This window comes from Taurulus bubalis, assembly GCF_910589615.1.
Source record: "Taurulus bubalis genome assembly, chromosome: 2".
NCBI classification, from domain to species: domain Eukaryota; kingdom Metazoa; phylum Chordata; class Actinopteri; order Perciformes; family Cottidae; genus Taurulus; species Taurulus bubalis.
Window position 1 is genome coordinate 40,929,672 of NC_136590.1, and position 26,242 is coordinate 40,955,913.

At 43.4% G+C, this 26,242-nt stretch overlaps 1 protein-coding gene across 1 annotated transcript in view; it reads left to right on the plus strand.

Moving 5' to 3' along the window:
* Positions 1 to 16,558: 16,558 nt before the first annotated feature.
* The window catches only part of med13a (mediator complex subunit 13a), a gene marked incomplete at its 5' end in the record, with an annotated part of 70,567 nt that continues 60,883 nt past the window's right edge, over positions 16,559 to 26,242 (plus strand). Inside the window, 2 exons of the mRNA XM_079235694.1 lie at positions 16,559 to 16,624; positions 24,253 to 24,487. Coding sequence (XP_079091820.1) covers positions 16,559 to 16,624; positions 24,253 to 24,487 — 301 coding nt within the window. The remainder of the gene's footprint in view (positions 16,625 to 24,252; positions 24,488 to 26,242) is intronic.

Here is a 26,242-nt window from a genome sequence, read left to right on the forward strand (position 1 = left end):
TTTTTTGCCCCACACAGGGATGCTTTCTTGCCAAGATGTTTGTCAGGATCATTCTTAATGACTTCCTAGTGTTCTCAATGGCCCACCAGTCAGCGTGTCCTTGACTCCGTCGGCTGCTTAGCTGCCTGGAGAACATACGGAGAATATGATCCGCTCGGTGTGTGTGACAGATGCGTTTGAGATAGAGAGAGAGAGAGAGAGCGAAAGTGAGAGCGCTATATGGAGTGTGTATTAATGCTTAGTGTACATGCTCGTCTCTTAATGCCTCTATGCTTGTGTCGGTCCTGCGTGTGCAGGCAGTGCAGCAAGCCCGTCCTCCAGCACAGCACTGCCCCAGGCTCTGCTCTTCAGACATCTTGTGCGTCTCTGGTGAGTAATCAGGTAATTGATCATAGAGACAGGTAATTATTCCTGTGCCAAGCTCACTGGCAAATGAAAAGGCCGGCAAAAAGCATCCGTCTCATCCAACACAGCCTGGAGTAAGAGGACAAGGAAAGAGTAAAAATGGGGCTTTGGGTGGAAGGAGGGTCAGAAAAAAAGGCCTTAAATCAGACGTGTCTGAGAGGAGTCTGTTCCAGATGTTCATGACCACACAGATTAAACGGGGGATTTCGTAGGTGACCCAGAAGGGATTCCTATCACTCATATGTTTCAGTTCCTATGGTCACCTTTTAGATCAGGAGTGGCCAGACTTTTTTGAGGGTGATTAATATTGAGAAAAAGGTAAGGCCCAATGATAGTAAATGCTTATGAGAAAACTCCATGTGCCATAGAAAATGTATTTTCCATCAAAGTCTAATACATGGCCTAAGTTCCCAAGTATTATGATGTTGTGTGTAAATATAGATAAGAAATGTTAAAACAGGCAGATGCATGAAAATGTAATATTAAGATGTTTGTCTACATTTATTGTTTAAACTATGATGTGCAATGTACATAGAGTGCAATTTATTAGACATGTCCTCTATTATTTTGAAATAATTCACAGCAGGCCATTTAAAAACAGGCAGCCGGCATAAGTTGGCCCGTGAGCCTCAGTTTTGTCCACCCCAGCTTAAAATGTTTGAACAGAAGCCTGAAACAGTGACGGCAGCAATCCACTTTCAATGGTCGTGTCGTGCGTTTTACTTGGACCTGCACTCTGTGGGTTGTAAAAGGTGAGCTACTGTTGGCGTGACAAAGTGCTTGCAGGCAGAATTTTACCTCCCCCTGCATACATGGGATCTAGATTGCTTGCTTCATTGGTGTCATTTAGGTTTGTTCTGGAGCAGTGAGTAAACCAATCTTCTTACATACACCCCTGTCTGCAGTTTGCCTTGATTTATGAACAGGGAATAACCCAGCCGAACTTGAGGCTCATTTGTCACCTGTCATTAAGATGTACTGGTAAGGTGTTTTCCTGTTACAAATAGCCCCCCTCAGCCCTCTCAGTAGTTGTGCTGCTGCTGCTGCTTGTGTTGTGGAGAGCAGTGGAGGGAGCCGGAGAGAAGAGAGGGGCCTCGCTGCCTCTCCAGCTGTGTGTAGCTCACACAGAGAGGACGGGTATTATGTGTTGTCTGGTTTGTCTGCCGTGATTGCATCGGCCTCTACACCAGAAGATCTCGTTCCCCTCACGGCGATCACTCATCCTCCTTTTTTTTTATCTCCTCACCTCCCTTCCTCAAGCACCCCTCCACCACGCACTGAAGTGGTTGCGCTCTTGTGGGCTGAAACTCCCACTGGAGACAGACATTTATTTGGCTCCAGGATAATGCTAGATGTGTGCTGAATTGAAATGCTAAGTCTAGCATAAAACGCTGGGGTCATGGGAGACTAATCAGTTGTTGAAAGGCAAATAAATAAATAAAGGCACGCTGCAAATCTAATTTATCCCCGACGTATGCTCCTGACTTTTGTGAGCCCCGACTGCTGCTGAAGCATTAGTTGTAAAACACAGGACGTGCATGACTTTGTTTCTCCTTTTGTTTCAGTAGAGTGCTGGAGGAATGGAGACAGCAATAGGAAGGGAGGGCATTCACCCCTGAAAGGTGACATACAGGAGGAGGGAGGCTGGCTGAATGGGGTGAGGTTGAGAGTGGCACAGTTGCAGATTTCTCATTAAATATGTATTTCCTTCAGCAGAAATCCCTCTAAATACTCCCTCAAATGACATTCAGTTGGTATCCTCTGAGCTGTACGGAGAGAGAGAGACAGACACACGAAGAGAGAAACATGCAGAGAAAGAGAGAGACAGGAGAATCTGTAATGAGAAACAAAAGCAGGAGAGGCTAAAAAAGCTGACAAACCAGTTAATGTTGCTGTTATCAAACACAATAGTGTTGAATATTAAAAAGGAAAACTGACAGACCTGACAGAGCAACCAAATGCAACTTCACACCTTCCAGATTTTTTCTTTCCAGTAAAAGCTAAAGCTACTGTTCCAGGAGTGAAATAACTGGAGCATGTGTGACAGCTAAGATTACACATAGCTACCCAGCTAATTCTCATTAATATCTGAGCCTAATTATAGCATTCAGAATTAAACTTGTAGGCTTAACAGTCAGTCTATTTCCAGAGAGGCTGCCAAGTGTGTGTTCATTTACCTGTTCACACATCACAGAGGCGCTACGATGACTCGTAACAGAGGCGTTTTTAAGGGCAAACTTCAAGTGGCTTTTAAAGACATACAGACGTGTTAACAGTTAACAGATTAATGATTAATCCTTCAGACTCAAACAGCTTGGTCCTCCTTCCAGAATTATTATTTTGCATCAATATTTAACAATCATGCACAGAGGTATACCTCGTAGACGATGCACTGAATTTAATTTTTTCACCATCAGAAGGAAGAAAACCTACAAAAGAAAGTTGGCTTTTTGATTAACACTTTTAGACACTGTCTCTCGCTCTCACCGTCGCTCCTGCTCTCCACTTTCATGTAAGACAACAGCTGAGAGCCACAGGTTGAAGTCCATTCTCTGGTCGATGATGAAATATAGAAAGTCTCCCTCTGACATATGTTGAAGGAACTGAATTCACCAAAGTGGAACAAGACAAGTATAAATCCAGCCGCAGTCTGCAGCCATACTAGCAGCTAAAGGCTTTGAGCTAAATGCGAACGTTAGCATGCTAACAAGCTGCGATGGCCTGTTTGCGTTTAGCAGGTACGGTTTGATATAAACCATGTTCACCATTCATAGATTAGCATGTTAGCATGCTTACATTTGGCACTAATCACAAAGTATAGATGAGGCTGATGAGAAAACTTGCAGGCATTTGGTCATAAACCAAAGCTGGATCTAGTTCAACTGAAGTTAATATGCATTGATGTTGTCTGCTGCAGCATACATAACATATCTGCCCTGTCAATCACTTATCCTGTGTTCTCCCTTTTGAGATATGAAACCAAAAGACCAAATCTGTCACATATATTGTATTCTACATTGTATTGGAGAGCAATAGTTATGGCCCACATGACTTCTCATAAAATGTGTCTTTAACTGTATTTGATTTCATGAAATTGCACTCCCTATACAGTAAATTGCCAGAATAATTACGACCACGAAACCTATTCCATGCCAGCTTATTGGTGCAGAGAAAGAAAGTTTTGTTTCTTATATTGTTTGTATATGTGGGGGAATACAACCTGAAGAAAATACCAAGAATTGCAATGTTGTTTAATATCTAGGCTATTTACATTAACTGCCAACTGCATTGGTTATTGTTTCTTATTATTTGGAGCAAGCTCTTCGGAGTTAATTTATTTCCAAAAGTTATGAGAACTTTGTTCCAGATTCACTCCAAAAGGTAGCCTGTGTTTACAGTCATCACTTCAGGTGCAAGCAGGGATTCATTATAATCCTGCAGTGTGCATTGACTCACTCGCAGTTATACAAGTAATTGCATGCAAGATTGTCAGAAAATGTCCAATTGTCCTTAAAAAAAAGCTGCGTAGAACGCTAAGAACACTTTCTCTAAATAATTAAGCACTCACTCCGTTCCCTCATCTATTTCTATAGGGAAGTAAAATCTACATTCTGCTGACAGTATAAACCAATATTTAAAATGCATTGCGCCACACACACATACACACACAGAGTTTTAAAATCCCTGCAGGGAGATAAGTGTTGTATATCATCCATTAGAAAAACAGATATCTACAACCTTTATTACAGAGCTGGATTATGTCATTTAAGTAATGCAGGGATATGTGGTATTGGCTTATTTAAAGTCGTTGAAGGCTGAAGTTAGGTGCTGCTATCTAGGGAATTATGTAACGTCACAAACCTCTACGTACTAACAAGAATGATACCTGGGTAAGTTGTCCGGCCCGAACAGGTGCAACTAAGCTAACGGGAGACATGAGTGAGAAGTCAATCAAGCCCAAAATGTGTGTATGTGTGTGTGTGTGTGTGTGTGTGTGTGTGTGTGTGTGTGTGTGTGTGTGTGTGTGTGTGTGTGGGAACATAACTGAAAGCACCTGTGTGGGGTCTCTCAGACAGCTGTTTGGAATCACATTATCAGACTTTCAGTGTAAGCCTTCCAGCAGCCTGATGTTTTCTGCTGCTGCCTTTTAGAATAGAACTTTGCTCTTCGCTCACTCATGTACGGTGCAGAGGCAATGCGCAGCGCAGGTGTAAGTCATCAAAAAGTGCCTACGTCACGTTCAGCTGTTATCTCAATAAGGGGGCTTCGAAAGGACAGCGGCAACCAAGATCAAGGTTGAAACCATTTGAGCAGGCCAAGGGTAGCACTGCCTAGTTGGGCGCCATTGCTCTCCCCCATAGGAAAACGACTGCACAGCCAGCGCAGAGTGGTTTTACAGCTGATCGTGTGTGGGCGGGTCTAACTCCTCTTACTTTGCAAATCCTTGAGAAGGCTACTGGGCCTTTTTTTTACCTCTCAAAGTGATAGGGGGAAGCAGACAGGCTCTCCCACTGTTCCCCTCCGCACTGGTACTGGCCTTGTCACTGCAGATCCTGTCAAAAGAGGCTTGATAATGCCAGTGAGAGAGGATTTTAAAATTCTGTCTCAAGGCCAGTTCCTGTTCTGTGAAGGGTTAATCTTGAGCTGAGTGCAGCAAGGCCTCTTGATGAAGGCAGGTGGTGGGCATCCGGTTTGCAGGGCCCCCTGCTGTGACTGATGGTTGGAGAAACATAGAAATTGCATTCACAGGCTCACAGGGAGTTGCCTCACCCTCCCTGTTGGTCGGATCCCACAAGGTCTGCAAACCCCAACTGTTAAGTGCCTAAAATAGCAATTTGTGTTGCTTTCCTCCAATCCTCTCTAAATGTGGGGACACAACGTGTATACTCACATAACATGTTGAGGAGCCTAAAGGCTTTCCATTAATGTGTTATATGCTATCCTATTGGGGACTAAATTTGTGTAGGTGTGTGTGACGTATTTTGTACAATTACAACCACATTGTATGCAGCACATGTAGACTGTTTGTCAACTCCGAGTGATCCTGCTTTATTTGATGGCATTTCACCTATGGGTGGCGCTACAGCAACATGATGAATTTAAATGGCTATAACTCAGAAACTGTTTGAATCTGGCTAACTTGAGGTATGCACAGGTCAACCTCATACACCATGTTCACAGATATATACAGTATATATTTATGTAATTATTTTAGCTGTAGTTTTAATTTATAATAGCCTTGTGAGCCTTCTTAATCTTCTCTGACCATAGCTATGGATCTGTAGAAAACCTACAAAGATTGTTTTCATATAATGGTTCAGTTCTGCTTGTCTTGAATTAGTTCTTATTCTAAACATCTAATGAATCCGAGAAAGAATGAGTCAGAGAAAAGGCCAGACTGAATGCTGCGTGTGTGTGTGTGTGTGTGTGTGTGTGTGTGTGTGTGTGTGTGTGTGTGTGTGTGTGTGTGTGTGTGTGCGCACTGTATGTGTGTGTGCACTGTATGTGTGTGTGTGCAGTGGGTCGAAGTGCCAAGAGTACAATAAAAGGTTTTAATATGTTCTCAAAACCACATCAACACGAAGCCTCTGTGGCACAGACTGCTGGGCAGATGTTTATCTCTAATCAATATAGACACAAAGAGATTACAGGTCTTATCATCTGTCCTCTATTACAGCCTGGCTCCTGTAAATATGCTGCCGACGTCCGTGCTACCTGTTGTGTGGGGTTAAACCTGCAGCAGAGGACTGACTGAGCCGCTTTGAGCTTCGGTGGCAGTGGTCCAATCAATGCTGCGGTGGGGATGGTGATGAAGTGATCTGCCGACTGCGCCCCTCCCAGGCTTAGTAAGTGGTATCATGAAAGCACTCCAACATGTAAGGGCATACCTGATTTGCAAACCAAATGCCCTCAGCCAAAAAACGGTCTCCTCCAGTGGAGTATATTAAAGAACCCATTTGACGCTAAATCGTATCTCTTACACTGCATATACAGGCTTTTTAGCTGCTGCCACAAGCTGCAGATAAAATGTCAGAATAATGAGTTAAACATGTCTATTCGATGAGATCAGGGTGAGGGAAGCTTTAAAAAAGAGAATATTGCCGCTGTAAACATGCTGTGATTTCCTCGCTCTGCTTTTCGTACACAAACGGGAAGCTCACGTGATCAAGGCCGACAATTTGAAAACGTGCGTTCTCGAAATTAACTTCAGATGATGATCATTTCTGTTACAATAGTGACGTGTGACACGACAACCCGAAGCGGGGACTCTTGAGTTCATGTTCAGCAAATCCTATTCAGTGCCGGAAATGGTGGAAGCAGATCACACCCATTACAGTAAGCCAACCATATTGCCCCCCCAGAACAAGACACTCGACACAGTAAATGTAAGACACAGATGCAGACATGCATAATGCATGAGTGTTGAGCAAGTGATCACATTGCGACGCGAGCGTGTTATGTTGAGAGTATTTATGACATATTGCAGGCTCAAATACATATGTACGCACACACACATTTGCATGTACACCGGCGCTCACGCAGCTGCAGACACACACACACACACACACACACACACACACACAGAACAATCGAGTGTCTGCTGCCAGTACAGACGGATGTCTTCTTGGCAGCTTATAAAACTACTGGCTTGGCTTGCACCGAGCCAGTAATGACATGCACACTGTATTATTGCATGCATTAATAGAAATGTACACTGCAGTCCTCGCCATGACTGCCAGTTCTATTCAGTGTTAATAATGAGAAGTTATTACTATGCTGTTCTTTACATCCAGAACAGATTTAGTGTGCTGCATCTATTGATCACTGAGCCGACAAGGATACGTATCTGCCGGTGTTCTCTGTGGGGAAAAGGCTGCCCACAGAGGACCTGGTTGCTGCTCTTGGTAAACTTATTGACCAGTAAGTAGCATGTTCAAATAAACTCTGCTCATGAATATTGACTGACATCCTATCACATGTTGACGAATGGGCTGTGCTGGATCCGTGGTTGTGTGTCTTTGTTTGTTTCCCTGCAGATGCATGGATGGACTTTCAGTGTATTTTAATGAATGTTGCAGTCTGCTGTAGATAGTCAAAACGTAATGCTTTACCGAAAATAAAAATTAAAACAACAAAGGATAGTTTTATTTTTATTTTTATGATTAGAACTTCAAAGTTGTTTACCAAGCAACAGTATTTGAAAACACTCTGCAAAACCTTAATTTCCATTTAATGGTTCAATGGTTTGTGTTTATTCAGAATGTAATCTGCATTTACAGACCTAATGAATCCTGAAGTATCCCCTGCATATCTGGTGAATTTAATTAATGCAGCAAAGCTTTCACGGGGATCATTGAAACTTCAAACATAATGTGACAAAGCAAACTGCTCCAACTATCACAAATACAACTTTAGTAAAGGTCATTCAGCATCTATTCACTGAAATGTAACTCAACTTTGAGAACTTTTAATTAAGATTACAATCATAAAAATGCATAAATCAGATTTCAGGAACAAAGAGGGAGAAAAATTCTCCCAGGAGTGAAAATAAACAAGTTTATAGCATTTTCTAGGCTGTATTTCATAGATACTTCATATACCAATATGTAAGATAAAGGAGGATTATTAATATAACTTAAACTGTTGTAGTTGGTTTTCACAATGTTAGTTGTTAAGGGATATACGATTTTAGTATTAAAAGATATAAAGAATAAGAATGTATTAAATATATGCTACATATATGTATTTAAATGTCCATAATACAGGATTGAGAGCATATCTATCGCCTCTCAACGGCTCTCAACATGGCGACAGCTGAGCCGCCGGCTAGCAGCTAACGATGCTAACAGTGCACTCTATAACGACAGCGCTGACAGATAACAGTGCTTCCCTGAAGGGGAGCTGGAAGTTGGCTGCTACACTTCCGCGATGACGGCGTCGGCACAGGGCAGAGCGTCGGCTGTGAGCTGAAGAGTCTTACAAAAGCAAGTGTGGCCGACCCGGCTATGCAAACAAAACATAGAGAAGCTCAGATTACAACACACACACAAACACACAGACACATACACACAGGGAGAGGGACTTCAGTCTCTGGTAGACATTACTCCACTATATCTTTACACATAAAATGCTTGTTTGCTGCTACATTAATGCTCTGAATCCCATATATTAAAACGTTAAGCACCTAACATAGTTTGCAACATAAGCAATAAAGTCACATGACGAAGACTTAGTATGTGGGCTTTGAACTTTTTCTGAAACATGTACCAACAGACTCCTCATCAGACTCTAAATGTATGCAATATTTGGACTGGGTTTGACCCCACTTGTTTCACAACCTACTTGTGAGTTGACTTTAACACACATGGAGCTCACACTCTGACATTTATGAGCTGGGAATTCGATTGAGATCTGGACCTGATGAGATAAGTGACTCAAACCAGGGGTTGTTGCGTCTCACATCTGTTGTTTATTTGAAATGGAGGTCTAGCGATATCCATCAATCCCAGCACTACTTTAATTTACAAATTTCTGCAAGTGTTGCAATTTTTGGCCCCAGCACGATCAACTAATGTAATGAGCTTGATGCAGGGAGCGAAGGGGCGAGGTTGGAAGGGGGACGGGGTTGCTGATGTGTTGCTGATGGGGCCAATGAAACCTATCATAAGGACTGGAGGCCTACTGGGTGATAAACAGGCCTCTATATCAATCAGCTGAGGAGGAGAGGAGAACACTGGAGTCTCCTCCATCCAACACACAGCCTCCAATTAAACAATTAGGGGCCGGTGCTGCTCTAATTGGAAACATGGCAAGTCCTGTTGCACAAAGGCCTCCACTCCACCATCAGCCCCTTTGGCCACCCTACTCCAATGCCACTCAGCATGCCCTTGAGTTGAACTCTAACATCCCCATTGCTCTCGCTCTCACTGCCCCCTCCTGCTCCTCCCCTCTCTGTCTGCTCGTCTCTCTGTCTCTGCCTCTGCTTCTCGTTCTGATCTAATTGCAGCAGTCCATATGGGTGGTGGGAAAACTGCAGTGTGTGCAAACCTGGGCTGTGTTTCCTGTGGCTGCTGTGTCCTTTATGTACATTATGGCACGGGCTGCTGTAATCCAAAAGCAAGGACTCCAATATCTCCGTGTGTGGCCTCTTGAATTGTCTACTTTTAAATTGAGAAAAAAAATATTCTTCCGAGATCGAAACCATCTTGACAAATATTCATGTTCCAGAAAAAAAATAACTCCACATAGAAGCAGATGTTGTAAACCTGAATAACACCACCTTGAAACCCAGTATGAATGCTGCTTCCTCGGATGGGGCCCGTTCCCTCAGTGTCACTGTGAAGAAAATGACAAAGCACCATGTCAGAGAGGAATGCCGTGCATGTTGTAGCCAGTCACCCAGGTCAGCTTCCTGACAGCGGGGCCAGTTTTATGGTTTTTGCTGACTACTGCTTTTGATGGTGTAATTGTGACAATGATCTCATTCTCTCCCTCTCACCGCCTGGGCTTGAGGAGCTCTGTGCTCAGTCTTCTTCCCAGCGGCTGGCAGTCAGAAGGGAGAGGTCGGAGTGCACATTTCATTAGCTTTCAATTCATATTGAATTTATTAATCCCATGCTGGTACTGCAGGGTGGGGGGTGCAGCTCAAGCAGGGGGAAACTATCTTCGATATAGACACCTTTTTCCTTCATCTGCTTGCAATGTGTGCACAAAAGTGTATGAAAGAGAGGAGGGAGGGGAGGGAGGGGAGGGGAGGGAGGGAATCAAGAAGGCGGGAAGGGAGAGGGAGAATAACAACGACAGCCCTAACAACAAGGGCTTGTGAAAAGACTGCAGCAGGGGGAAAAAAGTGTGTCAGATCATTTACCAGCGGGGATGCACGACTTCGTCTCTTTAAAGGCAGCAGCCCTGCAGAAAGGCTCTTGTCTAGTCAGCACTGCAACAAAGGCACAGCTACGGCTTTATTTATGCGCCTGGAATGTTCCTGTGCGCACAGCGGCAGCGCCCGCACAACTAACCCTCAGCTCCATCAAGGGAGGGAACATGGCGCTAACCTCGGCCAGACCTCACCCCAGATTGAGAGGCAAAGAATTGTTGCAACAACTGAGCTGACAAGCACGTCACACTATTTAACCAGAGAAGTGCCACAACAAAGAGCAGCTCTCTGCCTAACTGCCTCTGAATGAGCCTGTTAGACGTCGTTGTGAGGAGACTCGTGTCGTAGCACAGTGGTCCTGTTACAGAGCAGGCTGCATGCGTTTGAGCATGGTGTCGGCTGAGAAAGAACTGAAGTTTACACGTCCCTTTGGAGGAGCGCTTACAAGCAGCAACCATTATTTGTTCTTGTTGTAATGCCTTGTTGACCCGCAGAACTGCCAGGAGACGAGTATTTTATTTCTCTTTGTTGGAGCTCTCCTGGTTCACAATCTGCTCGGCCTGACCCCCTCACTCAGCGAGCCTTCACACGGCTCAGATGGAGGCCGAGGGCACGGAGCCAGCCTCCTCTGCATCCTCAGCACTCTGCAGCCCTCTCAAGCTAATGACAAGGGCTGCTCCCACTTTGTCATACGGAGAACTCTCAGCGTGCCGTTTCTCTGCTCGTGTGGGAGGTTCCAGCTCACGTTTAGGTGGCGACAGCTCTGTTTACAGTGGCTGCAGAATGACCTGCCGTTGTGTCATAAGACCTTTTTTTGCTGCGCACCTCGCCGAGCAGCCGCACCCTAACATACTTGATCTGACAGAGATCAGACCAGCCCAAGAACAGCCACTGGGACCTGCAGCCTCCAGCTCACCAGTGCAGGATATTACATTTCATTCATTAAATTATAGTTTGGTTTTTAGACAGAGTTACTGATAGGGTTTTCTACTTCAAGGTGCACAAGCCATTCCAAAGGAGCAAAGTGTATTCTGCAGGGATCATTAAGAGGAGATGACTGCATCTTTATAAATGTCTTGAATCTTTAAGAAATTGAAAATCTGTATTGTTGCTATTTCTGCGCTTCTTGTGCATATTTCTCACATTTATGTGTGCTAAACTGTACTTATGGTGAACACAATGCAATGCCAAAAGACAGAAGCAATATTGTCACAATGACACTGTGATGATTTCCTATATATACCATGTTCTCCAGGGAACCTGTTCACTAAAACATACTATTTTAATACCTCTGAACTTGAGCCAAACCAGAGTGAATTAAATGCTGTGCATGATGTGCTATGTTTCCCTCAGGTCACAGGTCAGGTTTTATTTCCCTTACCTGGCATGCGTGCCAACTGCGTCATTATCTTTTATGTTTAAGTACTGTACAAGATATATTTACTCTACTCTTTCCCACATTAAACTTCTTCAGCAGACTCCAGAACTTCTGCTTTTATTTTCAATTAAATGTGAATTTCCTATTCAAATTAAATAATAAACTATTTCACAGAGAAAAAAAGCAGCATATTTGCAAAGAGGTTGATTGCCATCCTGAGAATATGAACCAAATAGAGTAGATACTTGAATCTCATGCATTTTTATATTTCATATCAGCCCTGTGGTTCCTAAAACATCATCATTATACTTCAAGCTCAACCTTGGCTCTCAAGATGTTTTTATTCCACATTTTAATAACTTTGCAGTCAGGGCCAAGTGTCATTATTTGAGCAAATGAACAGAACAAGTGCTTGTTCTCATTATTTTTAAAAGCTCTCGTCAATCCATCTCTGCAGACGGTTTGTGCTCAACAAGCAGTGTGTGTAGTACGTGTTTGTGTGAGTGTGTGTGTAGTACGTGTTTGTGTGAGCGAGAGGAGGAGAGGGCGCAGCAGAGAGCACACATCTTTGTGTGCTCCAACATGGGGGCTGGGAGGAGGGCTGCTTTATTTGAACATGGCACGCTTGTTGACCCTCTTCATAACTATTCCCCTTCTGCAGAGGCCCGAGAATGGGATAAAACCACTTAGCCTCTGTAAACACAAGTTACACTGTTGAACTATGGACCTCGGAGTCGCGCTCTTAACTGCTGGATGCCTCGGCTGTCTGCGCCAGTGAAGGGAAAAACCTCTCCTGTCTGGGTGGTCAATTGTATTGATTTGCAGAAAGCTTTTCAAATAGGTCACGTGATCCTTGTGATCTCTCATTAGCAGCGCTGTTCGCCCTGTTTCTAAGGTCAGAGGACATATACAGCTACACATGAACACACACACATACGAGCGGGTGAAGCCTCTGCATTCTCAACTCGAGTATTTGAGCATGTTAAATGAACACAGAGTCGAATATTATTATTCACAGGCACTCATTAAAGTCAGCCCATGTTCTCTCTCTGGCTAAATCTCAGATTTGTTATTCACTTTCTCATGCACGAGTTAGTCACACAACAGTGGGATGGAGCTCTCTGGCAAATGCTCTTATAGCAGAAAGGCAGGGACCACAGAGCATGTCAAATCTAATGTCAAAAGAGCAGTTGGGCCGACTCCAAACTATCTTATACTTGCATTTCCCCAATGTTTCCTCCAGTGCTTCCGGGATAGAATATATTCACGACAGAACGTCTCCGTGGGACTTAGATAAGAGGGAGCCGGAGATAAGTAAGAGAAAACCATCACCAGATATGATAGGAATCTGGGATCCACATTAGTTACCCTGCTATGACAACTGTGCTCAACGGCCGTGCTATTATAGATGTGTTTTTTTTCTTTTTTTCTTCTGTTGAGCAATCTTATACAGATGGTATCACACCACAATTGTTTTGGGGTTTTTTTGTATCAAGGAGAGTGGTGATATAGCGTGGGAAGCACCGAATGTGAGATTATCACTCAATCCTATAGGGAGATTTAAGGTTGAAAAAAGCCGCTCCATCCTTTGGGACGAGATAAAGGACACAAAGCTTATGTCGCGGGGGCCTCAGAGACGGCACAAAGCGAGCACAAAAGTCTTGTTATACATTGTGTTGGTAATTAGTTCAAAGTGATCAAATAATCAGCATATCTATACTGAATCATATCATTTTGATCAGGACTGTTTACTGTGTTCTTCTTCATGTGAGGAACAGACGCAGTGGACGCTATGTTGGCAGTGGAAGAGTTGTTCAAGCATCCACACAGTGTTTTTATCCTCTGGAGGTCATGTAGGAGAAGTATACCCTCATTAAATACTGGGAACCAATTGATCGCATAACTTGTTGCTGTACAGAATTATCACTCTTCAGTCTGGCACACCTTTATGACTCCATCAGCGTTTCAGGAGCAGCCAGCTGTTTTCTGCCCCCAGGACCTGCTGTCATCACCGCCTTTATGGCCTGGTTTTCCCAGCTCTCACTTTCAGTTCTACAAACTGGAAAATGACACTTATGATTCAAGGTTATTGTATAATTCCGGGAGCAGAAGAAAAGAACTGTCACACATTGCTGCACGCAGCTCTGATTTATGGAAACACTGCCATATACTGCTTTTACCTTATTTACAAAATTGCAAGGCAGCAATGACTTCATACGAATACATGTTTATGATAATTGAGATGTTTTGTAACGCTTGGATTACATGACAAACGCAAAGGTATTACTAGAAACTAGAAAATAAGAGTTGCGCTTTAAGGGAGAGTGATTATGCACTATATCACAGGATAACAGAATGAATTAAAAAGAAACTACCTTGACTAAAGACAGCTTATTGTACTATAATTAGAAGGTTTTGCGCAATGATGAGACAAGAACTTGTTTAAAAGTCATTAAATCTACAGCACTCACACTAGGAATTAGAGCAAGTAATATTCTGGCTGAGAGTGTGCCCCGAGGTAAAAATGGAAGGAAAGTTATGCTGGCTGAATTTAGTTCAAATTCCTGGGTTGCCTTAATAATAATTCTATAAAACAGAATATTTGACACCAAAAATAAATATATAAGAGAGATAGCGATGGGAGAATGGATTTTTTTTTCATTTTGGAAAAGAGCTATAAATGTCAGCTCCAATAGCACTGTAACAATTATTTGCATGCACAGCCCACAGAGGAAAACTACACCCGGTGGTTACGCAAATTCAACTGGACACAGAGGCCCTCTGAAATCAGTTAGCCTTAAGCTTAATGCTGATAATGCTGAAATAAAAACTGGTTTTATTTGGCTTATTTCTCTTACAGTTTGCAGCTGTAATTGAAGCTATTTTGGTTTGGCCCAACACCAGCTTGGATGGCAATTGTATGAGATCAGAGATGTAGTTCTTGATTGTGTAATGTTTGGCAATACTTTGGAAAAATGATATGTATAATAACTCAGCTCATTCCAGAGCAAAGAAAATTGGCTTTAAATGATATACAACTGTCAGGTTGCAGAAAAAAGTTATTTGGAAAGAAGAGCTGGCTGCAGCCAAAATCAGCCCCAAAAATATCCTGATAAGTTCCTGAAGACAATAATTCATCCTGTTATCATTGAGCAACATGCTGGTTGTGTAGTTGCTGCTACAAAAATGAATTTTGTGTAAACTTGCCAAAGCTTATGAAGAAAGGTGACCAATACGTTTGATTGATTTCTGTTGTGCAGACACGTTACACAAAAAGTATGGATGAGTTTTAATCTGAAGAAAAACAACTAAGATGTTACTCTGAAACATTTTGGTTTTTATCTTTCTCCATTTAAATAAGGAGGTGGATAAATGTGTGTATTTTAGAAGCACTGAGGTTTTTATGACAAAGTAAAACTGTGTTGAAGTCAGTGAAAGGCTGTTGCCTGTTGTGGCACTTACAGAGACATTGACATGTACTGTATATTTGTCTATTTCATATCTTTGCCCATTTATTTTATTCACAGTTCTCTGTATTTGATGTAGCGTTTTTTATTGCAAGGTTTTGAAACACACTCATACGTCTTTTTCTGTAGACGTGTCAGCAAACACATTGTATGCATTCATATGTTGAACTATGTTTGTCCTCTTGATTCAATTACTGTCTGCATTTGTCTTCAATAATATGCATTTGTTTTATTCCTGCATTTCTGCACCTAATTAATGTTTGATTTGACTGCTTCTTTTTTTTTTTATCTCACTCAAGCCACACTCGTGGGAATTGGGGTCAAGTGAAATGTATTTGATTGAAATTCAACAAAACGAAGGGCGCGTCAATGCATCTTAGTTGCCGATTTCAATTGCAAGTGCAACATCACATGCGCTAGGTGGTGCACTGTGTAAGTGAGCAAGTTTATGTGGTTTGATCATTGGTAACAAAATCTGTTGCTCAGTAGCGCCACTTGCGCTGGCCTAGCGGCAATACCCATCAGTCTTGTGTTATTACAGCCCTCATGACCACGACAGTGTCAAGCTAGCCGTACTACAACACGGAAGCTGCCGTTAGGACTTTCAAAATAAAACGCGCGTCGTTTTCTTTTGCGTGTAGCAGCAACTTTATTTGACATAAAGTAGTGAAATAAAATTAAATAAATGAGTCACTAAATATATTGAAGAACTTCAGGTTGCCCTATAGCAATAATCACAGTATTACCCACAATATTAAACAAAACAATGCCCTACCTTTACTTTACCGGAAGCGTTGGCTACTCTATGACGTGTGTCTGTCTGTCTTCGGTCGGCTTGACAAAGCTTTGACCACGAATGAGCCAATAGGCTGTGGAAGGCAGAGTTGTCCCTGTGGCCGCCATTAAAGAAAGGAATCCATGAATTCAAATGGAAACCAACAGGAACCGAGGCAGAAATTATGACCGAAATAATCGTTAAAATATAGGCCGATGCCACATTTCCAGAGGTTTTTACAGGATGTATTTCGTTTTTAGACTCGTTTTTGCGATGGAGGAGTAAGACAGGACGTCTTTATTTTTTTAAGCAGAGACCGTTTTAGGGCTAAGGGGGAGGGGGAGAGTTGCTTCTTTGCTCTCCTTTTCTTTTTGTTTTATGAACATTTTCCCCTGCCTTTTAATTAGTTTTTGCTGTGTGCTTTTGAGATGGCGACGTGAAGCCCACACGGTCTCTTTTATGCGCTTTTTAGCTCCGGCGGGGGGAACTGCAATTGGAAGGTTGTTGAATTAACTATCCTCCAGCCAAATGTTCCCAAAAAATATTTCTCGTTGATTAAGCCTTGAACATCTTTTTGAAAACACCAATTCGCCAATTGTTCTTTTATTACCCGGGAAGTGGAAACGATGGAGAGTTGGATCTCGCAGTGAAGAAGGATGAGTTCTTGTTATGTACCAAACGGGGCCAGCTTGGAGGATTGCCATTCCAATCTATTCTGTCTGGTAAGAGATTTAAAACTAAAGGAAAGCAGCCATTTTTAACTAGCTGAACGGGGGCTAAGCTAACGTTAGCCGCACGGGCATCAGTTGATAGGAGCTTAGCTAGGCTTACGGCCCTGTCGAGCTGACATCATTTCAGGGCAACAAGGCATCCCAGTTCGCTCACGTTGCCGTGTTGCCACACTTTGTCACGCCACCTGGTTGTAACGGTCTGTCCGTCACACTTCTTTCTGACACATTTCCATTCATTTTTTCTTCTTTCTACTCGTAAACCAAACATTCAAGGTTAACGGCAGTCGCTCGTGAAGCTTCTTTTTACTACATTTCTCCGGGTAGAAAACGTCAACATATCGCCGGTTCGGCGCGGAGAATTAAACATGTTGTTGCATTTTACTGTCCAAAAAAAAAGCCCGACTGTTCCCCAACAACTTGTTGTAGCACTTTCTCCCTCTCACACCTTGTTTATTACTAACTTGCTATCTCGTTCTCGTTACATTTCCACTATTTTTATCAAGCGGTGAACCGCAAAGCAAACACCCCATGCGCTTTAGTTGGCGGCGTACAGTTGTGTCACTGAAACTGGGAAACCTCGCAGCATTATCTGTGAGATACTGTCTGCTTTTGTTGTTGTTTCTTTTTTGCACAACACTGACAACTCCTGTAGGGGCGAGTGTCAATGCCTAACTTGCACACCTTGTTGATAAAAGCACGCCCCTTATGCTTTGCCCAGAAAGCTCTTTTTGTTGTTGTTGTTGTTGTTGTTGCTGCAACAAGCATGCAACACGATCTTTCGAGGCAACAGTATTGGTTTGCAAACGTTAATTATTGATGTAATATCTCATCATCTTGTTTGTCAGCGAGGGCTTAATCTCCTTGGACTTCATTTTCTAGTATTCACACCAACTAGGCCATGGCCCCCAGGCGGATTATATAATCTGTGGCATGCATTCCTGGACATTACACACATCGAGGTAACTACTTATGAGCTGCACTGTCTATAGACGGCACTATAGACTGCGATGAAGCGTGTAGTGTGTATTCCCCTTTCTCTGTCTTTTCATCATATGTTGTCAGTCAGTCATATGTTGACATTAACCTAAATACTTGTGAGATAAGTAGTGCAGTGAGCATCCACTGTGTTTCCCCCCAGCAGCATATGGAAAGGTGTTGCTTGGGTGTGCAGCTCCTCTGGCTGTACAACCGAGAACATGGTCGGAATGTGTTTGTTGTTGCAGTTAATAGGCTTGTCAGCAGGCTTAACCACACTTTGACTTGTAGGTTAGCCGAGGAGTGTAATGCCTACCTGCCCGAGCTCCTCTAAACATCCTGGAGTTGGAAGCTGGAGGTGTGTTTTCTCAAATGCTAAAATATCACCCTTCCAAAAAAGTCGAGTAGAGTTATTAAACGACACGGGACCACTTTGCGGTACAGTGTCAGAAGTGAAAGACCACAAAGTACATTGATCCGAGATTGATTTAATGCGTACACAAAAGAAAAAACTGTTAAAAGTGAAGTGAGCAGGAGAGTAGAACGGTCTCAGTTGTAATGATGTATAAAAACAACATAGTGAAATACTACACCGCTCATGCCACAAATTGACACAGCTTCCATGCTGTCCGCCCCTAAAGGTAACATTTTATTGCAGAAAAATCCCCACTCTCTCAATACTACTTAGTTGGGTCGATTGTGTGCGTGCTGAACTCGTAATTACAATGTTTACGACAGCACTTGAAGGCAGCGTTGGTCACAGTGGACAGCAGAGGTACAGGCTGGTAGTTGTGGTGCTGTGCCTGTCTGGCTGACATTTTCCTGCACAGTGAGACTAAGCATAACACCACTGCTGTTATGACTCACCCGCTGAACAGACTCCACTTTGTGGTTTTATGGCGAAAGAATGCGAATACAATGTGGGACTTTTTTCCCTCTTCGCTTTTCAGTGGATAGTCTTCTCTGGAGTATGATACAACTTGTTGCATACTTTTTTCTTTTGCATTTTAAGTGAGTTTATGTGAATTAACTTGTTGTGTGAATTCCGTTTAGTCTGTTTCTGTGTTATTATGGGCCTATGTCGCTGACATTTATAGTTTTAGCTTCCATCCATTTCAGCCAAGATTGAAAAAAGATCACTCTGCAAAAGGTTTGTTTGGTGATTGAATCATATGTGGCAATCATTACCGTAACAAAAGCTCGGTATACATTTACATTAGAATCCTCCTCCAAAAATGCAAACACACTTGTTTAGTTTTATGTTTACTCAATGACGGGGTTGAAACTGAGGGAGAGGTGACAGACTGGAAAAGAGACTTGGTAGAGGAGCGTCTGCAGCATGATTTGAGGGGCTTCACCTGTTGCTTCTCTCATATTGTGAAAGACGGGAAGGCAGCTGTTTGAACACAGCGCTCCCTACTGAGACACAGAACCCTAAGTGGCCAGAGGGAAGGTGAGCAGCTGGCAAAATCACGGGTCGTAACCCTACCTCCTTCTCCAAGTACATGTCACCTCAAGGAAAGCACACTTCCTTCATGTATCCAGCGTCTTTGGCCTTAAATTCCCACCTAATGCAGCTTTATTTATTTATATATATATATATATATATATATATATATATATATATATATATATATATATATATATATATATATATATATATATATATATATGAAAGATAAAACTTCTCTTGACTAATAAGCAGTTGCTCGCATAATTAAGCATTTGCTAAGAAGCAGGCAGGTGTCAAAAACATTTAAGTTTCATAAAAGAGAAACATGTGCTTGAGTCTCACTAGTGCACAAAGCCTGGAAAGCATGCACGTTGTCTGCGGCAGCCTCTGCGTTTGCACACAAGGCAAGGCAAGTTTGTTTGTATAACACATTTCAACAAGGCAATTCAAAGTGCTTCACATAAAACCATTAAAGGCATCAACACATAATGTAGAAGAAAACAAGATTTAAAAAACGATTCAGAACATTCATTTTAAAATATTAAAAAAGCAACAAATGGAATAAAAGTTGCAGTTACAGAAATAAAATGCAGTAGTGAGATGCAGAAATTGATTAATATCCTTGAATCTGGTTCAATTAAAGGCAGCAGCAAAAAGACAAGTCTTCAATCTGGTTTTAAAGGAGCTGAGGGTCTCAGCAGACCTGCAGCTTTCAGGGACCTTGTTCCAGATATGTGGAGCAGAAAAGCTGAACGCTGCTCCTCCGTGTTTGGTTCTGACTCACAGGCTGCCACTCACTTATTTTGGAAGGACAGACGGAACAACTGCAGAAGACACATTTATCCTTGATAGAGCAGTCTGCCTCGTGGATATTGTTGATGAGGAGTACTGAAGTGTCCAGTCGATAAGAGAGAGTTCTGTCTCTTTCGGCTCAGGAATATTTAAGGATTGAAGTACATTTTGTTCTATTGTCCATAGGTTTGATACACAATCACAGAGCAGGGGTACCAAACTACAAGCTGTGTGACTTTCTACAGCATAACTTGTTCTGACGTTTTGGAAGGCTATTGAAAATGCAGTGTAATTCATAAATAATATAGCCTGCTGTGTTGTACACCTGTGCAGCTAGAGCGGTGGCTTCTTTAAAAAGAAGTCTCTTCAAAGACCTCTAAAGCCAAATGTATGTATTTATTGGGGTGAAGTTGTAGAAGGTGCATTGTGTAACGAAGCAGATTTGTCTTCGTTTTTCTGATTCAAACCCAGAACGCTGCCACCGAGCGGTGCAACACAAACCGTAACAACTCTTGATAATGTGCGACCACAAAGACAAACATTTAGTCTCTTACTGCAGGGCGCTTGGTTTGATTCTCTTTGTTACGTCGACACATTTTCAGTCTTCATCCTCTATGAATCAGCAGTGGCTTATTTCCTGTGTAAACAAAACAGTTGGAGAGACCCGTTTCATTGAAAGTGTCTTTAGACACGTTTTGTTGACTTAATAACGGTAATTAATATGAACTCGGCGAGCTCTCTAGCTGCTTCCGATCCTCACTTTCTCACTGCTCTCAAACGCGCGGTCACACTGTACACGTGGCGAGACTACCAACTGACCAAAAGCCCACAAACTAACGTCCGTGTTGTCACTGTTAAACTTCAGAGAGTTTCAGTTTTTCACCTCATCCGCACATTATTGAGCTCAGCGTCTCTCTGGGATTGTGAGGTAAAACTCGTTGGCCTTTTTTTTTTTTTGCTCTCTGGCATCCGAGCAGTGCAGAAGAGAAAAGACTCCTCTGAATGTCAGTGGGCACTTTTTCAGCTCCACACTGCAGCTGGGCAACATCATGTATCACATAACTTGTCCACGCACCGCAACAAATGTTTGCAGCACTTTCTTTTCTTCAGTGCAATTCAGTATCATCGCTGTGATTTCAACACTGAAGGCCCTGAAAAGAATACTGTTAATTTAAATGTCTCTTTGACATAATTGTAATAACTGTGCCGTGTGAGATGCACCTGCAGTGATCAGTAGATGTGACGCTTTTAATCATAATCTAGTTATCTAATTTCAGATAATAGACACAATGCGTTCAATAAGCCATTCATTAATACAGATTTATTTTTGACGGTAACGCACCTATACAGCACAGTTGCTGTATTGGAGGTTTGTATTGTGCCATATATTCTAAAGGCAAGATTCATAAGGTATTCAATTACCCACTTGGCAGAGAAACTGCAGCATAGATGCATTGCAAACATCCCGATGGCGGCAGAAACGGTCCTGGAAAAAGGTGCCGAATGGAACTGTAATGTAAGATGAATGGTCTAGCCTTCTGCTCTTGTAGACTGTTGTATTTCATCCGCACATTAATGGCAGCGGCGGCGGCATTAATCAGTATTCCAGCTGCGGCTACTGCTGCTGCTACAGCTGCTGAATCTCGGAGAGGAAGTGGGTCAAAGTTTCTGTGCCCACCGGATGTGGTCAGTTGGCTTGAGTTGCCCCGCGAGTACAGTTGTACCGCATTTGCTGTAGTCGATAACAACACGCATGTTCGTGTTTTCGCTGACACCGGGCCGACTGTTTAAACTATTAAACCATCTCTTGTTCACATGCACATAGAGCAGTTTGTTTGCTTGCCTTCAGAGATAGCCCTTTTTCTTTTACTCCAGTTAAACCTGCATGTCAGCTGGGAAAGTGTGGCATTATCAAATGTGTTTTTTTTCTTTCTTTCTATCTTTACTTTGAATAGCACACTTAATTGATTATTATAAGTTGTCATCAGTTGGGCTAATGTTCATTTGATTGACGATAGTAGTAGATTGTAACTGCTTAATTGTTGGACTCGCATTTTATTTGCTTGGAGATTAGATAGAGCACTTTGCCTTGCCCTGTACTCTTTTGTTCTTGTAAATGTAACGTCCACCCGGAAGATGATACAGGAAATGTTTAGGTTGAGTGGCCTCTTAGTTCTTTACTCTCACTCTCACTCTATGTGTGTCAAGGCAGTTTGTTACGACTTAATGTTCATGCAAATACAAGCCAGTTCTTCTGTGTGCAGCACATAATGATGTCAAAGCATGATACCAAAATGTACGAGGGGGAGAGTCTCATAACAACATCTTCAAGGCACTTCTGAACACAGCCCTAAACATGATTAAACGCACACCGTACATTGGAGCCCGGTCAGTAAGATGATGATAGGGGGGGTTCACATCTGGACTGCTTACGGTCTGGTTTCACAGCTAACCGTCATTCCAACCCTCCCTTTGCATCGTGTGCACAGATGTTTACTCGAGAGATGCAGGTGTACTGTAGTGCTTCTCACACTCGAGCAGGAAGGAGCAGCCCAACACAGACCGAGCTCTGCTGTCTGCACCTTGGAGCCTGTCCTCGGCATGTGGGGCAGCGAGAGAATTCCTCAGGAGTGTTCGTCACAGCTCATGATGTTTTGACCATGCATCCAGACAACTGCTGTGTGAAAGGGAAATATGTGGATGTCCAATCAGCGCCAAAGCAATAACTTCCTCAGTGCGTGCTATATTGACCTATAAAGCAGAGTTCTTGTGCTGGCGGAGCCTACATGCACCGGGACGCATTGCTCTGAGCGTCTGGGTTCCCGCCGGCCGCGTCCTCTTGCACGGCTGATGCAGCCGCGACCTCTGCCTTTCTGCGGCTGTATACTCTGGCTCGAATACATACGGTTGAACAGCCCGGAGGCGGAGATTGGAATCCAAACTGTAATTGCAGCCTGTAGTTCCTCCTCGCATGCAATACGTCACTGCTGCGTCAAATGACGCCGCTGGATGCAGGAAGAACAACAGATTTTTCAGCTGCAAACTCGGGTCAATACAGCGTGCACCGAGGAATGTATTGCTTTGATTGTCGTCGTTTACCATCAACACTGATTGGTCATACACATAAGAAAAGTGAAGTTATGACTCCTTGCATGCTTGCCCTTCACTTATTCCCTTGAGTGAGCGTTGAAGAACAAATGAAACGCATGCTTTCTGTTTTTTGATGATGTATGCAGTGCATACTTCATAAACCAGCTTGCCTGTATGCTGCTGCGGTGTATTACTTGGACATGAGCAGGAGTCATCTCGTCGAATCTACTATAACATCAGGCTTATCCACCTGTGTGTGTGCACTCACTCCATCTTTATTGCTTCCTAACTTGTTGTCGTGATCCAGCTCTGCTCCAGCTGACGCCACACAATGCTGTGTGTTTTGACAGTCCCCAACCCCCCACAACCACCAGCACAACTAACGCCACAAATCTCCCAGCTTATCCGTAGCCAGGCGAAACGCCACCGCATCGCCACAACCACGGGTAGTCACTTGTTCGGGCTCGGCGCCTCTGCACTTGAGTTAAGAGATATCCCCCTGAATTGTAATGGATTAATTGGTTGAAAATACAGAGGGACAGTTTGCCAACTCGGCCTGAACGGGATAGGGCTAAACGGCATGAAGACAGTCCACGTTTGTGCCGATTACTTGAAATGTCTACAGGGATAGATAGATGACCAAGATTGCCAGCGGAAACGGGGGCGTACGCCCAAGGCATCGCGCACGCGCCCCTACATGTTGAGGTAGACACGGGTTGTCTGTCGGTGCTTGGATGATTAGCAACAGTGCTAGCTATCAGCGGAGCGTAATGTTCTTGCTTTAACACTTAATAACCCCCACCAGTGATTTACTGCCTATGAGGCTTTTTCCTGCGTGTTTTGTTCTCTCTATAAAAGCCAGACAGCGTTTATAGAAAGGCAAAGCACCCCACCAGCACTCACCAATAATGCGGATTAAGGTGGAGAGACCACATTTACCAGCATTAGTTCTTTCCTATTTGTGTTTTGAACATGTTGTCCAGGGTTATTTGAAGCCACCCAAGGCACAAGTACACAGTTCTTTGCAGGAACAGAAAAACAATTTTTAAGGGAAATGTATCTCTGTTTTGTCATTTACTTTGTATCTTTCAATCTTTCCCTTTCGCTCTGTTTTCTCCCCCTAGCTCTGACAGCCCAGGTGTCTTATTGTCAGAGGTAGTTGGTGGGTGAACTGCCCCATAAAAAAGGATTAATACCTACTCTTTGCACTGTGCTCAGCACATGTTTACTCCAAGGTGCTGAGTGGATCCTGAAGCAGCGACTCTGTACACTGACTGTCTCTTTCTCTCCCCCTCCCTCCGTCTTGCAGGCTGACTTAACAGGGATCAAATGGAAGAGGTTTGTGTGGCAGGGTCCCACCTCCGCACCCATCCTCTTCCCCGTCACGGAGGAGGACCCCATCCTATGCAGCTTCAGCCGCTGCCTGAAGGCCGACGTGCTAAGCGTATGGCGGCGCAGTCAGCGGCCGGGGCGGAGGGAGCTTTGGCTCTTCTGGTGGGGGGACGACCCCAACTTCGCCGACCTCATCCACCACGAGCTCACAGGTGGGGGACCCTTGGCATATACACATTAAGGGCATGTCATTTGGGAAGGAACAATGTTTTATTAAGCTATATGCTGCTTCCACACGACGTGGGGGTCAGAGGTCAGGTGCTGAACAACACCCAGGGTGCTTGTAGGGATTTAGGGACTGAGTTCAAGGGAACAGGTTCTCCCAGTGAAGGAGCTGGTCATTGTCATCCTGCTGCTGTTTGGTAGTTTGGCAGGTTGTCAGCCAACTAAGCTTGTAGTTTTTTTGGCAAATTAGATGATTTAAAAGAGAGAGCTAGAGAAGACTGCTGTTCCATGTTGGATTCTCTGCTCTGGCAAGAAGAAAAACCTCCATGAATATGGAATTCACCTCCCTATACCGTTGCACCTTTTTGTTGGATTCATGTAAGGTTATAAAGCTAAAAGAGTGATGGCTGTAAAAGAAAACGGGAAGTGTGGAGGCCTTGGAATTTTTTGTAAGAAAAACACTTGGAACATCGATCACCCTGTCAAGAAACGTTATTGGTCGTACAATGAAAAATGATACAGGTTCTGCTGCGTGATTGTCAGGTAGGCACAAGGGAGTTACCCTGTAAGTGAGAGCCTCGGGGAAGTGTTCAAATCTGTGTAATCTGATATCCCACCCCACCCTCTTCTGAATGATGAGCGAGCCAGCCAGGCTGGTAGTGCCAACACCTGTCTCGTCATGTGTGTTCGAGTTTTTTATCATATCTAAATCACTGCTGTCCTACAGCAGATGGGGCAACACCTTGCATTTTATGTTGACCAAGTAGAACAAGAAGACTACAATCAAATGGGGGGAATTCCTCAAAAGATGAAGAGGAAAGTATGAAATGCTGGGCTCTGTCCGATTTATAACTTGAATCAGAAACGCAGCATGCGGGAGCTGCCATGCAGAAAGGAGGCAAATGCATCCACCCCCCACTTTCCCCACTTCAGTAACATTTAGCAGAGGAAGATGGGGAAAGGCCATCTTTATTCATGCTCTCTGCCATGTAAATTGAACTTTGGAGTCTGAGCCAAGCAATGCCGGTCTGTGAACCTCCTTCATTATGGGACATTGTGCCTGAAGTGGACTCAAAAGGGGAACCGAAAGCTACGATGGTCTGCTCACTCAGCCCTAACGTGTGCTGGTAATTACCTGAAGCATCTGGCTCAGGGCCGCTAATAGTGTGCTACATTTCAAGTGGGAGAGGGTGGTATGGGGAATCTATATTTGGAAGTTGTTGGAGTCACTGCTGTGTTCTCAGCCTGGCTTTGGGGAGATTAAACGCGATATTGTTTATGTGGAGATTGAAATTGCGTAATTGAATATTGACCAGGAAATCTCGGCTGCATTCTCCCTTCCAGCTATTTGAAAACAAAATGATGAATCATGTTTTGGCAGGTCTTGTTTTTGATGTGGTGCTCTTTGAATTTTTATTAGAAAACGCTGCATCTAGAGCACATCTATTCCACTTGAGGGTGACGTGGACAGTCACAGGGACATGCACCCCGAGCACCTGATGAGCCTTTTTTCCGCATTCCCCGCTCCTCCATGTTTGTCTAGTGTGTTTTGCACCCTGACTCAACAGTGTCCCAGATGGGCAGTATTATCCGTGCTTCCTGTTTTGGAAGCTGCGCTTCCCTTCTCTCTCGTGGAAGGTGTCTTCCTCCTACTTCTTGAGCCTTTCCCCCTCCTGTGTGTGTGTGTGTGTGTGTGTACTATGACTGTGTGCTCTTATTGTTTTTATTTATTTATTTTGTAT